This window comes from Sturnus vulgaris, chromosome 18, assembly GCF_052056855.1.
Source record: "Sturnus vulgaris isolate bStuVul1 chromosome 18, bStuVul1.hap1, whole genome shotgun sequence".
Taxonomy (NCBI): Eukaryota; Metazoa; Chordata; class Aves; order Passeriformes; family Sturnidae; genus Sturnus; species Sturnus vulgaris.
Window position 1 is genome coordinate 785,116 of NC_142260.1, and position 20,733 is coordinate 805,848.

General features: G+C 40.9%; 1 protein-coding gene across 2 annotated transcripts in view; it reads left to right on the forward strand.

The window, feature by feature from the left end:
• The window catches only part of ABCC8 (ATP binding cassette subfamily C member 8), a 70,115-nt gene that overhangs the window by 19,297 nt on the left and 30,085 nt on the right, over positions 1-20,733 (forward strand). For both annotated transcript variants that reach the window (XR_015807574.1, XM_014876351.2), the window contains exons 9-18: positions 3,047-3,181; positions 4,119-4,281; positions 7,689-7,729; positions 8,009-8,154; positions 12,610-12,715; positions 12,938-13,048; positions 14,907-14,982; positions 15,074-15,179; positions 19,189-19,224; positions 20,434-20,469. Coding sequence is in view for 1 of the 2 variants with exons in the window: in XM_014876351.2 (XP_014731837.1) it covers positions 3,047-3,181; positions 4,119-4,281; positions 7,689-7,729; positions 8,009-8,154; positions 12,610-12,715; positions 12,938-13,048; positions 14,907-14,982; positions 15,074-15,179; positions 19,189-19,224; positions 20,434-20,469 (956 nt within the window). In the remaining variant the exon portion in view is untranslated. The remainder of the gene's footprint in view (positions 1-3,046; positions 3,182-4,118; positions 4,282-7,688; positions 7,730-8,008; positions 8,155-12,609; positions 12,716-12,937; positions 13,049-14,906; positions 14,983-15,073; positions 15,180-19,188; positions 19,225-20,433; positions 20,470-20,733) is intronic.

Genomic DNA, 20,733 nt, shown 5'->3' on the forward strand with positions numbered 1-20,733 from the left:
GCATTCATTTATTACATCAGGGAAGTTAACATGAAGATATTGCAATATTGATATATAATTTCAAAAAAGAAGATAATTCCAGTGAAAATAAATGAAGAGGAAATACCATATTAAATATGGTTACATATTGGCAGTTTGTTGGTAATAATTTGGATATCAAGGTATTTTCATTCCTTTTATGAGAGGCACAGTAAGAAGTCAGTGATTGTAGAGTGTTAAAATGATATTGCTGAAAAACTGTGGAGCAATAAGATAATGACATGGTAATGTCTAGGGTATCAATTATTACAGACAAACTATGTGCAAGCTACCAATTTCATGTACACTCATTTCCACGACCCCTCTGGCAGCTCAGAGTCGTGAGTGCTTCAGTGCAGCTGAGGAAGACTCCAAGTCCATTGAATATTCTGTAACAACACTGGGCTCTAATGGGCCAGAAGTCACAGGCTCATAAACACTTCCTGACAGTCTGTAAAAAATGCAATTATATTTGCATGACAATTCCCCCTGGGATGCTCCTTTCCACATGAGGCTGCTCGGTGCTGGAGTGAGTTTTGTGGGTGGTGCACTCCTTGCTAAAATCTGAGAGTCACATAGGCCACAAAGGCTTCTTCAAAATGTTTTTCCTTAGCATTCATTCAGTTTTATGCTCTGTGTTTTTACCTTGTTTTATGAGGCAGTGAAAACAATTACAGGCTGCTTGAAAGATGGCTATTTCTACATTTCACAAACTCCATTATTATTTAAACCAGATTTTTAATTGTTTTGTAGCTCTTCATCCAGCAATCAACATTTCAGCATCTGCTGTAGAATTTGTGATGGCCATTGGTGACAAGTTTGGTTTTCTGTACAGTCCAGATAATTTGAGCCCCATCTTTGCTGTGACTGGAGTCAATGGGAGCTTTTTCAGTGCCTTAAGTTGCTGTTTGGGTGTTATTGAAATCCATGAGAAGAGGCCCAGGGTTGACAGATGCCCTCAGATGGTTTGGCTCAAACCCTGGGAGCAGAATGAGGCTTTATAAAAACCTTCCTCCCCTGCCCTATAAACACCCCTGGGTGATTTCATTGTGGTTATTAAACATTCCTGTATTCTCATCTCTCTGCCTCCTTGGTAGGGATAGCTTACACTTGGCATGAAAGGACATTTGTCTCTTTCAAAAGTGCCCACAAAGCAGTTTCTGGCTGAAAGTATTTGCCATCTTCAATAAATAATCAAGACAAAAGAACCAGAGCTATTGGTGAGCTTTTCACTCCTGATATGTATCCCTGGCTTTGGGATTTTGATGAAAGAGAAGCAGTGTTTCGTTACACAGACATTTTTTATTTAAATATGATTTTTGCCTTCTCAGGAATATTAATGAGAACCTTTCCATCAGCCAGGTAGTGTCCCCCAGAGCTCAGATGTTACCTGTGTTCTCTTTATTCTTGACTCTGTGCTTTGGGATGTGATATAGAATTATGTTCAATAAGATTTCAGCTCTTTTCAGATACAATTTTTTTTTTTCCATACATGCTGAACGTATTTCAAAAGTTTGCCTGTATTATCACACGATAAAAAGATGAAAATGGGCTAATTTTTAACTTGTTGGAAATATGGGATTTTTTTTTGCAAAGACTGCCCCTCTCAGTAGCTAGGATAAGGGTTGGAAAATCATCTGGGCTGGATTTCTCCTTGTCTATGGCAGAAGCTGATGCTCTGTTTTTATAATCAGGAGGTCTCATAATTAAATAAAAAAAATGAGGACATGAGAAAATGTCCTTGCCAATCACCCAGTAAAAGCAGGAGAACAGGCAGTGAGAGTTGTGCAGTGTGTTCTCACAGCACCTGGCCATGATGGGAGTGAAAATCTGCATTTGTAAAGACCAGGATTTGGTGTTAGGAAGGAGATCTCTGACAGGGGTATCTGGCAGAGGCTTTGTGTGGTTTCTTTGGTTCACACACTCATTAATTTCCTGGCTTCAGGTGCAAGCAGATTGCTCACTTACTCATCACTAAAGATTTTTTTAATTTGCAATTTAATCTTGCCTCTTGCTAGATTTGTGGTGCATGTACAATGGGATTTTATTTTCATGTCAGTGCATATGTTTTAAGTCAATACTGAGGCTCATTTTGAGAGTCATGCTGCAGTTTAGTTCAGCTGTAGAGAGGCATCACAGGGTTCTTAAGAAGAAAAAAAAAAAATCTTTTTTCTCTCTGTGCTTTAAAAGGATGGAAACGTAGAAACTACAAATTCCTTTTTTTCATAGAAATGTGTGGAAATAGGCAGATAACTGTTGAGCTTTGAAATGATGGCAGACTGCTTCTGTGAAGATTCTGAGTGTACAAACAGAGCAAGAGTAGTAGATAACACTGTAGGGAAATTTCCAATTATTGGGGTTTTTCTAATGAAGGGAAATTGTGTATGAAATTAACTTTCTATCCCTGTGTCTTCTGATTGATTTATCAGCTTACACTTCTAAATACTTAGATTGTTCAGGAGTAAGTCATTACAATTTTGATAATTAAATTTGATAGCTTGTGTTTATTGAGTTGCTTACAGTAAACCCTCTGCATCCAGACTGTGGCTTTCTCTCTAGATTCTTACTTATCCAAAGACAAAGCTTTTTTTTTTTTTTTTTTGCACTGTTTCTCTAACCCTTTTTCAAAAGTAATGGCACTGTAGATCCTTAAAGCAGGTCCTTCTGTCAGAGATGACCTGAGGTGAGTGTTCTCAGTGGTATAATGTGTTATTTGGAAGTATTTTCAAATTAAATGTTATTTAAAGGTGTTTTTTCTAAAATTTATTTCTTTTTAAATAGTTTTGAGAGTGAAATCATAGAAGGTACAGACAATTTTCTGTTACTGTGCCTCATAGAAGCAGAATTACAGGAATGGCCAGGCTGGGGAGGGGCACTGTCAGGGATGACAATGGCTGTGCCAGCAGTGCTGAGCTCGTGGCCTTTGGGGAGCTGCAGCTGCTGTGGTTGGACATTGTCCCTTAGCCTGGAATTGCTCTTTGTGCTGCACACCCCAAGATCTCTCCCTCACCTTCTTTTATTGCAACAGATCATTGTGGGAGTTCTTCTGCTCTATTACCTGCTTGGAATCAGTGCCTTAATTGGAGCAGCAGTGATCATAGTCCTTGCCCCTGTTCAGTACTTTGTGGCAACAAAACTCTCCCAGGCCCAGAGAAGCACATTGGTAAGTGTCCTCAAAAGTCATTTGTGATAGAAATATCATATCTGGTAATTAGGGATTGATCTGTGCCTGCAATTACAAAGCTGAGCATGGATGTTGACCCAGAATTCTCAAACATTTCAATGTTCAAGAATGTGATGTTGTAAGTGTGAGCAGTAAATATGTATATTTGGGGGTTTATTTTTTTCAACAAGTATGGTTCCCTAAGAACAAAAAAAAACCTTTAAAACCACCCCAGTTAGAAATGTAGATGGTCAGTAGTCATTGACTGAAGTAACTTTGGGCAGTGCACAAATAAGGGAGTTGTGCAAGGGAAAAGAAAGAAGAATGCTGCATCCAAACTCGGATCCCACACGTGGAAATCTATCAAACAGATTTATGTAAATAAATTTATTTCAATCTATCAAACAGATTTATTTAAACCAACTCCATGCAGTGCTGACTCCCAAGGTGTGTGCCTCACTGGGGGCTTGGAGGTCTGCTCAGTCACAAGCTGGTCCTTGATCCCTCATTTGATTTGTCTGCATCACTGCTGAGAAAGTTCCCTTTTGCTTCCCTGGCATTCCCTGCCCAGCTGCTCTGGACTTTATTCCCCCTTTCAGCAGCTCCTGCACTGCCAAGGAAGCCTCAGGAATTTGTAATGGAGCCAGAGCTGGCTGAAATCTCCTCCAGCACAGGTCATGGGCAGCAATGGGAGTTATTTGTGCATCCTCCTGTGTGTGGAGGAGTCCCTTCCCATCAGCAGAATGCACACGTGCAGAAATGAGCCCAGAATTCATTCTGGCAGCATCCAATCTTTGCAATTCCTGCAGATGGGGGAGCAGCGCTGTTGGTGACAGAAATGTGCAGCTGTGCTCACAGTTTTTTGTGCCACCCTCGTTCTTGGGGAGCTGGTGTTTTTATTGTGCTGCTCAGGTAAAGGTGTGTGTGAATGTTGCAGGAATACTCCAACGAGAGGCTGAAGAAGACAAACGAGATGCTCCGGGGCATTAAGCTCCTCAAGCTCTATGCCTGGGAGCACATATTTCACAGCAGCGTGGAGGAAACCAGGCTCAAGGAAATGACCAGCCTCAAGTCTTTTGCCCTTTACACCTCCATATCCAGTAAGTCTGTTCCTCCATCCTGAGCCACTGCTCAGATAATTGCTGCTGAATTATTAGCTGCTAATGAGTTTACCATTTCTCTGTCGGGATTATTTCACTTGCTGTAGGATCTGATCTGTATTTCTCACTTTCCATCTAGTCAGACCCTCCATTTAATTCAGTAGAATTTTGCTTTTTTGGGAAATATGCCTAAAAGAGAAAATAAAGAGCTTCAAAGAATTGACTTTTTCTGGACAAAAGCTTTCAAGGGACAAGAGATTCACAGACTCTATTCAGCCAGCAATATTCTCTTCTTGAACACAGCATTTAAGAGGAAGTTGATGCTGAAATTTATTTATTATTTTGCTGAGGGTTTTTTCTGCATTTTGTACAATTCAGAGCATACAAATAATATGTGACAGATGTTGTCTTTGCACTGAAGTTCCAACAGACAATACTTACATGTTCTTACTCAAAACTTGGATTTCTTGTTAAAATAAGTGATTCTTAAAACCATTTCTATACACTGGAAAGAAAAATATGAGCATCCTGGTAATTTCATCATTCTGAATCCAGACTCTTTCCTCTCCTGTTATTTTTCAAACTGCTTTAAGACTTTTTTAAAAGTACCTACAGCAAATGGAACTCTGCAGTTGAGGGGATTATATGCAATACCTGTTTAATTGCTTCTGTATTATTTTAGAACTAATTAGTAAAGTCACACTGAAGAAAATGCAATCTGTGAGATATTAATGAAATGGAAAATTTTAGCAAGAAGTTTTTGAACACTACCAGGTCCCTGTACAGATATGTGCTGGGATGATTGGAAGCCTAGATGTTATGGTCACAGAGGTAATGTACTCTAAGACCATGATCCCACTGAATTTAGCTGATATTAAATTGAGGTGCTCGTTGTCTTCTGAGACCAGAATTTCTCTCTGATATCCAAAGCACTGTGGGCTTGGAGAGGAGTTTCTGCTTTGACATAAAACAGAATTTAGCTGCAGGCTGTGAGAGCAGAGACTGTCTTACACCCAGATCAGCATCGATGGGTTCCCTTTGTCTGCAGTGCTTTAAAATCTATTTATAGTCAGGGCCAAGGGTTCAGCTGTAGGGCTGGGAAGGATTATTGGATTTTAAATCCTCACAGAGTCATTTGCAACAGCTGGGAAAAGGTGAATTCATCCCAGGGGTACTGGTTATTCTGTGAAACAGTGGCATAAGAATCTGGATTATTACAAAAACTTAAAATAATTTACTGAGGCTTCTTGAAACATCCCAGGTTTGCAATTGCATCCTTGTTTTGTATTATGTGTGGTTTTAGGTCTGTGTAAGACACAGCTTGGGATAAATCAGTGCAGATTTATATTGGTCATGCTTATAATTTTGGCTTATAGAGATTCTTATTGTTTCAGCCTGGGAGTGCCTTACACCTTCAGACTTCAGCAGAAATTACACTTATCTTTGCAAACTCGCACTTTTGCACACTAAAAAGGGAATGTAAATATATGAGGATTTGCTCTTTTCTCAAACCTTAAGTATAATTAGAATGAGAGGTATAATTAGCCCAAAACATGTTAGCTAATATTGTAGTGAACACATGATTTAATTTCTTTAGGGGAAAAAAAGCACATTTAAAAGGCAGTAGAGCACCACAATTTTATGTATTTGTGATCTAGAGGAAGGCAGATGCCAGAACACTAAGAAAACAAAAAATAGATTTTTATATTTAGTTCTTTTAACAGAGTGTTGAATAGACTCTGGAATTCTTTTCTAAGTACACGTAGCTGCTAACAGAAATAAAGAATGTGGTTGGCTGGAGCTATTTTATTCATAAGGAACAGATTTGCATTGGATTACAGAAAATATACCTACAAGTTTCAGGGTGGTGTTGGCTAAGCTACAAGAAAATTCCATTTTCAAGACCACATGGAAATTGGATCTCGTGTGCCTCTCCCCTGTGCCAGGATCCAGGCTCTGTGAATGTGGAATTGTTCCTGTGCACTCAAAGAGCTGTCACAGAAATTACCTCTTCCTGTATTTTAATGAAATGCCCCCACCAGGATCAAAGTTTATCTTTACAGGATTTACTAGACATTAAAACTCAGGGAAGATAGAGAAAGAAACGAGTGATTTTCCTGCTTCTATGATTTTTTACCTAATCTGTCAGAAGCAAAATAACTCCAGGCTTTCTCACAGGAAAATAACAGTGGTTACTGTTACTAAAATATCCAGACCAATTGAACATTTTTTTCCCAGTTTGTAGCCCACCTTTTTTCCAGTAACAAAATTCTTTTGACTAAAACTAATTAAATGTAAAGCCTTAGCTGCAACATAGAGTTATTTTAGAAAACATGATTCTGGACACTCACATTATTGGAAAAAAAAAAGAAAAAAGGTTAAAAAAAAAAAGGAAAGCAACCCCAAAATTCCAATAGCTCATATTTGGTTGAAAGAAGTTTGAAGTCTTTGTGTGTACTGGTGATCTCCCATAACAGCAAAATTCACATCAACTTCTTGGGAGCCACCAGGCAGCTGAGATGTCTAAACTGCAGCCAGCTTTTCCAACTCCCCCAGGATATTTCTGCCATCCAGTCTCGTGTTTGGCAGGTGTGATCCTGGGGGCAGGAGCAGAGCAGGATCCACCTCTGAGCACTGATGGGCTCTGCCAGGTTCTCTCAGCAGATTCAGACCCTGCAGCCTCTCAAGGCAGGGATGCAGGCACTCAGAAGGGCAGAGCTTCCCTTCTGTCCAATTTCTGTGCTGGAAGGGACAGAACTGCTCAGGAAGCTGAACCATTAAAGAGACAGAACACAAATGCTTTGTGTTCCAACACACAGAGAACGTTCTTCTCAGAAAATTGTTTGTATTTTTTTCTGGGGGTGAGGTGTAAACTATGCATTTCTAGACTTGAGTACATGTTAGTCTTTCAAAACCTAAGCTTTTATTTTTTTATTACACACACTAACATATTTATATTTTCGACTTCCCCTCTCTGACAAGGAATTAGAGCTACATGCAATAACTCAGCTGTTTTATATAAGCATGAGTACAGAATTTAAGATGAATTCACTGGAGTGAGCTTTTCCTGTTTGAACATTGTTACATCTAAGAGAAGCAAACTACAGGCACAGTTGAAACACAAAACAAGTGTCTAGCCTTTTTCTGTTACACCTGCACTGATACCCGAGTTCTGTTTTAGCTCTTTCTCTGTGTTCCTTACATGTTTGTTTACATGAAATAAAGTTGAGTGAAGGTCAAAATGAAAAGGTGATGATTAAATAATATCCTCAGGTTGTGATAGAGGGGACAGACATGCAGGGTAAGAGGGTAGAAAACACCATTGTGAAGCAGTGCTAGTATTGTTTTAGCATTTAGCATGTCAATGAAATTTGTTTCTAAATGTTCCTACGTGTTTTCCTTCACAGTCTTTATGAATGCAGCAATACCAATTGCAGCTGTACTTATAGTAAGTATGGACTTTTCTAAATACTGTAAATTGTGACTGCATTTTCAAGTACAAGTGATGTGGAATTGTGGAAGCACAGGCTGCAAACCTGCAGCTCCCCTGGAAGAGAATGGAAAATGCTCACCTGCCTTGTGGGACCAGGAGCAGCCCAGAGCCTGAGCACTCCCCCAGACTGTTAGGAGAGCATGAATTGGGAATCTGTGAAGGAAGTGCTTGTGAAATATGAAGCCTTTTTCTTTCTTCGTGGCCAAGCACTGACTGATGTTTGTCTCCTGGCAGACATTTGTTGTCCATGCCCATCTGACAAGGAAAGCTGACTTCTCCCCTTCGGTGGCATTTGCCTCCCTCTCCCTGTTCCATATCCTCGTGTCTCCACTGTTCCTGCTCTCCAGTGTGGTCAGATCAACTGTAAAAGCATTAGTAAGGTAAGAGCTGTAAAATGAATATCTCCCACCTACCCACTTTCTGAGAATGTGTCCATTGCTTATTTTACAATTTCAAGTTTGGAACTAGCACAGTGATTATTTATCTGTTCTTGTAAACTGCTTCCCAGCTTTGTTTCCCCTCCATCAATCATGTGGAAGGGTAAAGGTAATCACAGAAGGATTAGTGTGTTTCAGCATGTATCTCTTGTTTTTCAGCTGCTGCCTGTTGGGGCAGAGTTATACTGAAACAAGCAAACAAAAAATCTTAAAAATCACTTTAAAGAGTCACAGTCAGTTAATGACTGTGTAATCCAGCCTTGATGAATTTTTACTTTCCGGTTGACATGTCAGTTTGAGTGTTCAAAAGCTACCCAAATAACGACCAGTAGAATTGCTGTTTCACTGGGGCTTTTGAGTATCAACAGATTATTGTAAAAGCCTCTTAATGCTTTTCCATATGCAGTGTAACTCTACCTGACTGCAGAGGGAAGCAGAGTTGGGGCTTCCTTCTTTATTAGGACAACTTTATGACCTCCAGTGAAGCTGTCTGGCAAACTTCTTTAAACTCTAGGACAGATACTGGACACCAGCTCTTGCTTAATTCCCCTTGAGTTGCTTTGGAGATGGGAGACTGCAGCACCAGGCTGAGATTGCCTTCAGTGCCTGACATTTCCCTGACAGTGCAAAGTCACAGCTGTGCCCTCTCTCCTAAGAGCTGTGAAATCTGAGAGTCCCAGCAGCTGGCAGGAGATGTTTTGCAGCCACTGTGGTAGTCCCTGGAGCCGTGGCAAATTGTTTTGCAAAGATGACAGCCAGCCAAGTGCCTGGGAGCCCACACTGACACTGCCTGTTCCCAGCAGCCGTGGATTTTGGCTTCTCCGAGGATTTCTTTGCAGATGAATTGTGCCTTTTAATGCCACAGGAGCAATTTCAGAGCGATCAGTATCAGCCAAGTATTAATTGTGGCTAGCTGAGAGTTCTTCATGGGTTATTCTGGAGATATCTTCCTGTTGGCAAGCTGTTGGCATTTGTGGTGCAGGCAGGAATCAAGCTCTGGAACAGAGCTGGAATCATCCCTCCCTTCCTGGCTGTATCACCCAGGGAGTGTCCCAGAGTGCTGCTGGTGCTGCTCTCTCGAGTGCCTCACCCTTCAGAGGAATATTTTGGAAGCATATGCCAGATATTGTCAAGCCATGCAAAGATGTGCTTGCTTAAAAAGTTTAGTAAATGTTGAAAAGCAGACAGTTGAGTTTGCACCAGTTGAGCACAGCTATTGTTTGCTTTGCTGCAGCTGTGTCCTGCTGAGAAGTAGCTGGTCAGGTAAAGGTGACCTAACTTGGCAAAGTTGGATTTCAGCTTTTTTGGACTGAGATAGTCTAACTGGTTTCAGCAAGTGTGCAAAGACAGCTTCTCCTGAAGTGACAGGAAGGGACTGAATGGAGCAGAAGATGATCCAGCAGAGAAACCAACGTGTAAAGGATGGTGGGAGTCTTCACAAACCCTGCTCTGTCAGTATTGGCCTCAGTCTTTGATGCCTGATGCTATCAAGGACAATAATATCAACCCATAACCTTGGCAGTGTCTTTGGTACACGTGTGCCCCTGGATTGTCATTGTCACACTCAGAGCCACGCTGTGATTGGCAGATTTAGAGCTTCTGGTCCATGTAGGACCTCTGAAAATGTTCCAAGTTATGGGCTTGGGTGTCTGCTTCTGAGAGGGGCAACTGTTCAAAGACTTTAGGAAGGTGACAAATTCTGATACCTCTTTGTATAGTGATGCTTTGGGGTTTTTTTTTAATATGTGAAGTGTTTCTACCACTGAAAATTAAAGCCAATTGATGCATTTCCTCAGTGTGTCTTTAGGGACAAAGGATGCACTGTATCATTTTCAGTCAGCAAAGGTTAAGCAGCAAGAGTGGCATTATGTCTCTTACTGGGTTTAATATCAAACCACCTTTCCAGTCAGCTGTGCAAATAACCGTGTTTTAATCAATGTGTCCTTTCTGTGGCTTAAAAATAAGTTTCTCTGTGGAGATATTGGAATACTGGAATTGTACTGTCAGCAAGAGCTCTGCAGAGAATGTCCTTTTCCTGTTCTTTAAGAGTTTAGAACAGTCTGGCATCCTGAAATAAGAGCTGTTGCCTCTGACACAAGATTTTCTCCCAGCTCCAGTGTGTTTCTTCTGAGTAATTGCCTCAGGAGCAGTAATTCCAGAATGATGCAGAGCATTGGGCAGGGGTTTGCAGAGAGTACAGACAGCTGGATACACAACTAGAGAATGAAATCGAATTGTTGGATGGCTTAGAGACATCTTCTTGTTTGGGTGTGCCTGGTGTGAGGATGCTTGTTGTCCTCTCAGCCCTGGAACAGATACCTGGGGGATTTCTGTCTGCTCCTTCTATCTTCAGAGCAATTTATCAAATATCAGTGTAATTTCCATGCAGACAATAAAGGTGCAGCTGCATATCAGATCCATATAGGCAGCATCTAAAATTGTCAAACACATTTGAAATGTTCTTTTAAATGTTTGGTTCACTGAACAGAAAAGGTAAGATTCCTAGCCCTGTTTTCCAGAGCTTTGTGCAAATAAATATTAATATCTCTAGCAATGAAGCTTCTGATCACTTCCTTTGAGAGAAAAGACCTTCCCTTAAGGAATTCTGATCAAAAATTTATCCCTAATTAATTATTATTCCTCTTACCCCATCCCAAATAGTTATTCCCCCCCTTTCTGTTGTTCAGTTTGCAGTACCTGCTCTAGCTAAACTCTGTGTTCTGACTCCATTCAGAGATCCCCTGATCTCAGTCCCCAGCTGCCAATTGCAATGAGGCAGAAAAACTCTGCAGCTTCTGTCCAGGGAGTCCTGGGTGCTTTGATCTCTGCGTGCAGGGCAGTGCAGGGATTCTGCCCCAGGCAGTCTGTGATCCCTGCTCTGGCCATGCTTTGCCATCAGTGGGGGATCCCAGGAACTTCTTAAGAGAAACTCAGACTCCTTCTAAAGAAGAAACCCCCTGGTAGTGAAATACAAAATGAATCTTGGCAGGTTGATTTTTATTTTATAAGTCTGGCATCCTATCAGATCACCACATAGCACAATGCTGCAGTGGCATTGGTTTTCCTCCTTCTCCCCACTTAGCCTAAGGCTAAACATTGAAATCAGTTTTTTTCAGCTCTTGTCCATAAATTTATTTTTAGGCCTTCTGGCACTTTATAATTTTGAAGACTGATAGTTAACTTATTTCCAGCTAATTGAGCTCCTTTGATGTTGAGTTCATGATTCAATCCAATTCTTTCACAAATTTCATTTTCTGTCCCTGTGAGTAGATTAGACATACATTTTATAAAGTCAGGTACAGAGATAAAATTGATGCCCTGATCTGTTAAATGTCTTAATAAAGTCACATTATCTCTTAGCTAATTAAATCTTAAAGGAGCTAGTGAAAATTTTATGCCTTCTTCTTTGTTTCTGGTTGGCAGGTTTCTTTTTATATCTCATCTGTTGAATACTATTCTGTTAAGGTATATTCATTTATCTAGTTACCTTATGCACATCATATTTCACCACAGCTGCTTGAATTTGGCTCAGGGTGTGCAGCTTTCAGCAGACTGTTCAGTAGGACTGACTGGGCCACTCTTGATCAGCATAAATGACATTAATTCTATTTCATGGCTTCAAAACAAGCCACTGCTGTGGCCCTTCTGTATCCCACCAAATGCATGGAAAAACCTTTGTGTGAGATCTCTCTGCTGCTGTCAGAGGAGATGAGACTTGAGGAGCTTCTGTCTGCACCAACTGTGAGGATATCAGTGTTTATTAACAGCAGGACAGGTTTTGAAAGCTGCCTTGCAGCCACAGGGTGAAGGGTTTGGGGTTTGAAGGTTTTAGAATATAGCAGGAGGTGTGGGACAAGATGAAGGTTCTTGGGTGTTGTCTCTCCATGATTTCAGGCAGTCGTGTGTGGTTGGGTAATTAGTGCTGCACTGTGGGTGCCAGGAGTTTGGTTATTGGGTCAAAAGTATAAATAATACAGGTGTTACTTCTCTGTGGGACTGTTCAGCTTTTAAAAACCTTGTAATTAGCCAGATTAGTCTCAATTTTGCTCACTTTTAGCTGGTAGAAGTGTTGCAGAACTCTCTGTACTTCAGATAAGATTTAATAAACAACCGAGCCTGAACATGAGAAAATTCATCTCCTTCATGGTTTTAATTCTGGCTCTGAGTGAAGACAGAAGAAAGTGAAAACAGAAGAAAATGAAGACAAGCCATTAATTAGTTGCCACACTTACCCTTCCCTTTGCACATTTTCACACCCTTGTACCAAAACAAGAAGAAACAAACTGCAGCAGACAGCAGCTGGGCCACCAGAGGGGAGGCTCTGTAATAAACACTGCAGTCAACAAAAGTTTCACTTCCAAGGTTGAGGTGTGATTGTGGGGCTTTTTTCCCTTTCAGTGTGCAGAAATTGAGTGAGTTCCTGTCAAGTGAAGAAATTGGAGAAGAGCATGATAAATCTTCAGAGCTAAGAAGTGCAGATAATCACAGCAAGTACCAAGCAGTGGTGAGTGAAGTTTTCTCATTGCCAGTGAAGTGGCTGCAGTCGTTTGTACCCAGAATAAATTTTTCACTGCTCCATTTCCTACTGATTATTGCTTGGAATTGCAAAACCTCTGTTTTAATACCCTGAACTGTCTCATTCTCACTCTGGTTGCTAGGCTTTAGGACGTTTTGCTGATGCTGCCACCAATTAGTGCCTCTTTCTGTCTTTTCTGCTTTTGCACAGCCCCTCAAGGTTGTGAACCGCAAGCGACCTGCCAGGGAGGACTGGAACAATTACAGCTCCCACATGAGGAGACCCATTAACATCACAGAAGCTGATGATTTCTGTGTAAAGGTGATATGAAGGTCACTCTAATAGCACTTATATTAGCTCACCAATAGTCACTTTGGTACTCTGATGGCAATTTTAAGTTCAAGAGCCAGCGTTTGGGGTGAACTGTGAGACACTTGTGCACTTGCCAGGGATGAACCTGCACCTTTCTTGTATCTGTCTGCCTTTTTAAGAACTAACTACTAATCTCTGGGTTTTGATTAGTTGCAATTATTCCTCTAAATTTCACCCAGCCATTTTCTGTTTCAAGGCATTAGCCCTGTTCTCAGGTCCAAAATTTTTAACTTGCAACAGCCAACGTTGGAAGGAACCTCAAAAGATCACCCGACCCAACCTTTTATGTATGCCAGACTCTTTCTTCCAGTTCCAGGGTCTGTATAGAATAATGGGATGAAGAAAATCGAAAAGAGTTTGCTCTAGACATTCCCAAAATAATCTCATTGTGGATCTTCCCTTCCTGTTTTGGAATTCCTAGTAGCTTTTCCCCAGATGAAACTGAAAACGAGCTCCCAAAGACCCAACTTGTCTGAAGGAAAAAATTACAATTACCCATGGCATCTTGAAGATGGATGTTTTTGATTTGCTGTGGAAATGGCCAGAAGTAATCAAAATCCTGATGGTTGTTATGGTGATGAAGCTGTTTATTTAGGAAGTCTGCTGTTACATTTGCATTTCCAGCAAAAGAGGATGAATAATTCAGTTTCATGGGACTAAGTAGGACAACTGCTAATGCTTCCAGTTTTTTTTTTTTAGACCTGCTGAATTGGTGCAGCATCCTTCTTGAACAGACTTCCAGGAAGATAAGAGGAATATTTGGAGGAGAGTTTTGGGGGCAGCGTTGGGTCAAAAGACTGCCAGGAGTGACAGAGGAGTTTGTCACAAAGGAGAGGCCAGTGGAGGAATCTCTGTAGAGAACAGAAAGCCAGGCCCAGGGACAATCTTTGGCTCCATCTGCTGACACCATTGCCACCATTTGTGCAGCTCCTGGCCCAGGCAGGGACATTATTTGAGAGAGGATCCTCTGGCTAATCCAGAGGGAGGAGCACAACTCTTGCTCTTGCTCAAGATGGGAATATCCATTTTTCTCAAGGGTGTGATAAAAGTGTCCCTTTCCACTCTTCTTAGATGAAAAATTGTTGTACCTTGCATGGCTGAAAGGCTTTGATGGCTTTAGTGGCTCTGAAAAAGTGAGGGAAGAGGGAGCTGGATAAATGTAGGCCTTTGAAAATTGTTTCCCATTCCTTGTGTCTCACAGTATCCATGGAAATCTCCATTTAAAGGCTGAACAGGCTTGGTTTCCTGCTTTTAATCTTTTTCAATGAAACAATTTCTGTAACCAGCAAAACCTAGATTATCTGAGAATCATGTCAGAAATACAAAGGAAAATGCTGTAATGGGCAGCAGCATCTAATTTCATGGAAGGTTCTGCAGGTCTGCTTGGAATTTGGGTGATTTAATTGCTGTAAAAGCTGCACTGTGTCTCAAGTGACATTCAGGGCTCTGCAGAGAAAAAAACTGGGCATGGATGCAATTTAATTGTGTTGGAATCATTTATTACATGTACCCACCTTACAAACAATAGAGCAAGAGAAACTCTAAATGGCAACTTTTTTTCCCCTTGTGAATTCTCAGTAATTTTTTTAATATTCTAATGGTTCTTGTTTGAGTTCAGAGGTTTCTGCCCCTCGAAGCACAGTCCTTTACAAAGTCAGTCACTTCAAGATCCATTTCCTGCATTGGGCAAAGGCTAACTCTGTTCCTGTGCTCAGTGTCATGAAAAAAGAAATGTCTCTAATGTTGGGGAAAAAAGTGAGCTCTAAAGCTGGGTTTGTGTTTATCTTTTCTCTCCATCTTGGTATAGATCACAAATGGATTTTTCACTTGGACACCTGAAGGTCCTCCAACATTGTCCAGTATTGATATCAGAATCCCTCAAGGTACAAAATTACATCAGATTAAACAGAATAATGTATTTTTCCATAGTTATTTGGTGAATCATAATCTCATGTTTACCTTGCACCCTTGCAGGCCAGCTAACAATGATTGTGGGGCAGGTGGGCTGTGGTAAGTCATCTCTCTTGCTGGCCATCCTTGGTGAGATGCAGAAGATCTCTGGGAACATATCCTGGAGCAGGTAAGGGCATTTAATTAAAAAATTCTAATTTAATTTTAAAATTCAACTTGACCAGAGCAGTAATGCAGAAAAAGCCCAAAATCTCTCCTGGGAGCTTGCCAAGATAAAAACTTTCCTCTGAGATCACAAAGCATCCCCAGCCAGGGTGAAAGATGCTGCCCATTCCATTAATAGGAATGGCCAAGCATTCTTGGGCACTCTGCACTCCAGCAACACAACCCGAGTGAAACTGCAGCTGATTTGGAATTAGAATGGAGGAGCTCGAGGTGCAGGGTGGAGTTTGCACTTGGAGGCTCTCGAGGAGCAGAGCCTGGCTCAGGTGTGTGTGTGGCTCCATCCCTGCTCCAGCCTGGCCATGTGAGGAGCTCAGAGCTCAGAGCCACCCCCGGGGCATCCTGCCTGCTGTGACAGCAGTGACTCAGCCCGAGGGGACACCTGGAGCCACGCAGAGATTCCACCCATGGCTGGCTTTTGTATTGGCCTTGAAGGGAGGGGAAAAAATGGTACTGAGCTCCAGCAGCTTCTGTTGGGATTTGTTCTCTTGACCCTCAGGCAAGGTGACAGATGGTAAAATATATTGCAGCTCCTGTGTGGAGTTTCCAGTAAATTCCTGCCATCTCTAATACACAGTTTGATCAATCTGTGAACGTTTTTGGCCTGTTTATTTCACAGTACAGACTTCCTACCCATACAGACTGCACTTTGCCCTTTTGGTATGATCATTGGTAGGCAGAGCTCAACAAACTGCAGAAGGACTGAGAGAAATAATTAATTTTATTTCCAGTTGATGGGGAATGAAGGAAAAGCAGGCTACCTATAAATCAAATCTACACACTCTGATGGACAGATTGTCATTGTTGCCTAATGGATTCTGCAGTGATTTTGTGGAACAGTTCCCTAAATTCCTTGAGTGTTTGTCAAGAGATATGATTTATATCCAGCCTTCATGTGCAAGCCAGTCACACTTCTCAGAATTGCACGTGCTGTGACAGCAATAGTACAAGGAAGGAAGGTTGTCTGTTTTATAGGTGGGGAAAATGAAACATAAGAAGGTGACCCTTTTAGTTAGTGAGGAAAACAAGAGCAGAAGCCAAAGTTCCAGAATGTGGGGATCTATCCATGAGAATATACTTCCCAAAGCAGAAAATGAGACTGTGGTGAGGAACCATACAGAATCCCTGCAGCCTGATTAGGAGAACTAATTTCATTTCAGCAAGGCTGTAGTTTTTTACAGATGACATAACGTGATTAAGAAGTGTAATTTGCATGTCTGATGCTAAACTAAAACAGATGACATGATGTTTCTGGTCACAAACTGCTGTGTTTTTAAATAGCACTTGTTTAGAAGTGTGTTCTTCACAGCAGTGGAAAGGTCAGAACTGGTTTTCATGTCTTCTCTATGTGCCAAAGTATCACAAGGTGAAATTCAGTTGTTATCACATTTGCTGTGCTATCTGTCAGATATGTAGAAAGGGGCTTGTGGCTGAAACAATGTGAGCCCTGGCTGCCCTGGGACAGTAAAGTGTTGTCTCATCTTTCAGAGCTCCTGCCATGAGCCCTGCTCTGCTCAGAGTGATGGGAGCAGCCAGGGTGGGCTGCAGCCCTGTGCTGGATCAGATGAAAGCTCCCTTAATTTGATTAGAAAATACTGGTGCCTGACCAGCAACCTTATCCCAGGCTGAAGGACAGAGCTCTTCTCCAGTAATCACCAGCTCAGGCAATGCAAAATCCTTTCTGTCCCTTGTTACAGCTCTTGGGGAATGCTTGGCTTCAGTCATTCGTGTTACAGAATAGACCTGAATTAGTTCATCCAAATTCCCTTCCCCTCCCCTTCCTCCAAGGTCAAAGCTGTGGAGATGAAGGATGGATCCTGCTGGGGCATCACTCAGGGCTCAGGAAATCTGGATGCTATTCCTGGCCCTTCCCTTGCTCTGATAGATAACAAATCATTTCCCTGCTCTTTACCCCCGTGCTTGATGAATAAAACAGGATTAACTGCATATCATTTTTTGCTTGTTTCTTATAAAAATGATTTCAAACCCTTTAAAAAGTAATGTAATTTATTCCTGGCCTAGGAGGGAGATAATCAGAAGTGAGCCATGGCTCATTTGTGGTATTTTTATTGTTTGTGTTGCAATGTGTGTCCAGAAGATCCAGCTCAGATTAATGCCCCTTGTCCAAAGCAGCCTGAGAGCAACTCAGTATAAATATTTTATAAAATGGTTAGGGATTTAACAAAAATAGAGGAATCATTATTTACATTCTGCTCAGGTGGTAGATGGTAATTATTTGACCTATTATTGAGTAAATAATTATAATATATGCCATGCTCATTTCTTCTGGGCACTATCTCACTTTTTACACTCCCAATTCAAGTCTTGTTGGAGTAAATAATACCAGAAAACTGACCTAATTGGAAAACAGTTTGCTCAAACATAATTATGTCATTTGTTTTAAACAGGACTTACATTCTTGCATGTGAATCTTGAGCCCTTACAATGTGAGGGAAGATAAAAACTTAAGGTTGTTAAAAGTAGGTTTTCATCTTAATGTGGAATTGACTGTTTTCATCCAATTTAAAAAAAAATTAAGGTTGTTTTTATGCCTACAAAGTAAATTGGTTTTTAAAAATACATGTTTACTGGAGTTTTCAGAGACATCCAAGTACTTAATTTTATTTAAGTGGGGAAATCAAAATCTGAAGGCTTGAAAATCTCAGTAGATTTATCTTTGCATCGTTAGACATCTAAAATACCTTGACAAATTGGATCTAGACCTCATTATCAAACATATGTTACTTGGGCATTTCAGCACTGGTAGGAGATCCAGGCATTCTGAATTGCCAAGAGTGTGCAGGAAAAGGGGGAAAGAAGGGAGAGAACAATTGGGGAAATGTGGGTTGAGAAGTTTGAGCTAAAACTCCAAATGGAGAATAATTTTCCTGCTGCAGAGTAGAAACAGAGATCAGGGCAGTGATATACAACTGGTTCAGGGTCTTTGTGTTGTGCATGGAAGGGCTGGAAAAGCTTTTTTCTATTTCAGGCTGTCCCAAGTCCCTGTAAAGAATGTGTTTGTAGTTAATGATGTACAACGGGCTCCTGGGTTTTTGGGGAATGGTCACTTAAGGCTGGTGGAGTGTGAATTTACTGTGGAAAAGCTTTGCTCAGCACACAGACCTTTGGTGACTGGCTGGTGCTCCCAAATTGTGCAGTAAATTTGATTTAGATGAATGAATGAATTTTATGGAAGTGTCTCAAACCAACCTTTCAATCTGCAGGTTTGGTTTTCTCTCCTGGATATTTATAAGCAAATTGTGTTGGCACAGAGTTAATGAGCCTGTCCTCTTTAAAGCATGAAAACTTTGTTCCTCCTTGATTTTTGTTTATAGCATTTGACACAGATTTTTCACTCCTTTGAATGGAACTGAATTTAGCATCAGTAATGAGTATGCCCAGTCATTCTGTCAAAACAGCTCTGAACATCTTTTTTACATTCAAAAACAGCAAAACCAAAACCTGTCTGTCCTTTGGACCTGGCTACCTTTACACATCACCCCAAGGGCTGACACAGAACAGTTTGTGACAACTGAAGGGGAGATTTGGGGTTCACATTAACCCATTATGTGCTGTAAAGGTGCAGTTACTGTCGTGGAAAAAAAACCACCAGGATCAGGAATTATCACTTTGTTTCCCTGGAAAATTAACTTTTTATAATGGAACTGCATTCTTGTCACAGCAGGACTTCTCAGTTCTGCCAGCACCTCCAGGACAGGGTGGATTTTATTTGTTGAGTTGAATTAATGTTTATAAAGTAAAAAAGGGTCACCAAATCTTTTTGCCTGATGAAATCGAGTCAGTTTGTGTAGAAGGAACAGATGCTGCACTGCAGCCCTGTGATAAGTAATGTTTGCAGCCTGTGCACTAAGTGGAATTTAATAGTTTTTCTTTCTGGGGCAGATTGCTGGTGCTCACTTAAGTAAACAAGTCTTTGCTTTCTGTTTGTGATGCAGCTGCACTTCTGACAGTGAGCCGGGGGAAGATTTCAGGTATGGTATTTATTGTATGCAGTCATTGCTTCTACTGCTGAATCAATTGCACTGGAAAGAAACAAAGGTGTCTAAAATCTGTGCTTAACATGTAGAGTCAGAATTCTGAAAATCAGCGACATTTCAGCTGCATTATCTCAGGATACAATTTTTGAAACCACTTATGCAAGTTATAAAAATAAGAGTTGGATTTCTGTTATGAAAGCATTGCCATTTAGAGATTTTGAAAATTGTATCCTATTATGTGTTTGAAAATCTTTCTCTAAAGATCTGAACCAGAATATGCTGCACTTTAAATCCTTGATACCGTTTTTCAAAGGTCTCAGTTATTAAAGCAAATTCTCCTCATTACTCTTCTCTTCATTTTTTTACAACCTGTCATAAGTTTGTTTTCTCACCTACCATTCTTCAGGCACACACAGAGAAGAGATTAGTCCATCTGTTGGCACAGGAATTATTTTTACCTGATTCACATAGCTCATCTTGGATTTTGGGAATATCTACCAGCTAAGAACAAAGCTTTCTGATTTTGGGGCACAAACCTGCAGAATGATAAATCTTGTCCAGGTGGTGATCCTGTTCCTGCTGGACTTAGTGAGAGCTTTGGTATTGAAATCAGCAGTGTCATATGGCCTCCCTTTCCTTCACTTAGCCTGAATTATCTGGCTTTTACTGACAAGAATATTTACTTGGTTCTGTGGTTCTCCAGCTGTTCCCCTGCCTTTTCTTTGGTTTGCCAGTTCTCCTCTCCCATTGACTTGATCTCTCAGACTCATTGCCTGGTTATCAGACTGACAAAACTGCTGCTCCCATCTGTGTGTGCCATAAAGGAGCTTTCATACAGCTCTGAGTGTCTGAGCCTGGTAAAGGACACTTGGAAATTTAAAGTCCTCCCTGTGTGCAGAGAGGTTGAGATTTCTGGGCCAAGTTGAAGGGAATCGAGTTGAGCCCATTAAGATACAAGAGAATAATTAGGATTAGAATCAGAATTAGAATCAATCAGAATTGGAATCAGAATTAGAATCAGAATTAGACAGTCTCATGGTTGAAGCTGTTGCAGAGAACTTTAGCATAAAAACAGCTTTATTTTTGCTATGCAGTCATTTTGCTGTATTTTTAGTTATAGCATAGTGCTATTACTTTGTGGTGTTATTTGCACTGTCTGAAATAATTTGATTTTTTAAAACCCTGTTTGTTTGTTTTCTACAGCCCAGAGAAGGAATCTCCTGTTGACATGGAATTCAGGTACAACATTTTAAAAACTGGTGGGAATCTCCAGAGGTCCCTTCCAAGCTCAGCCATGCTGTGATTCTGTGAACATTGCTCAGCAGTCTCTGCACTTAATGAGTTTAATGTTCCCTCTCTGAAGACAAACAGGATGTCTCTGTATGCAGCTACTGCAAGATTTCAAATGAAAACAAGCAGGTGACCCTTGAAGTTTAATAATGGCAGAAAGATTTCTTCCTGAATGCTCAGGACTGGCAATACCAGAATGCTCCAATACTTCCC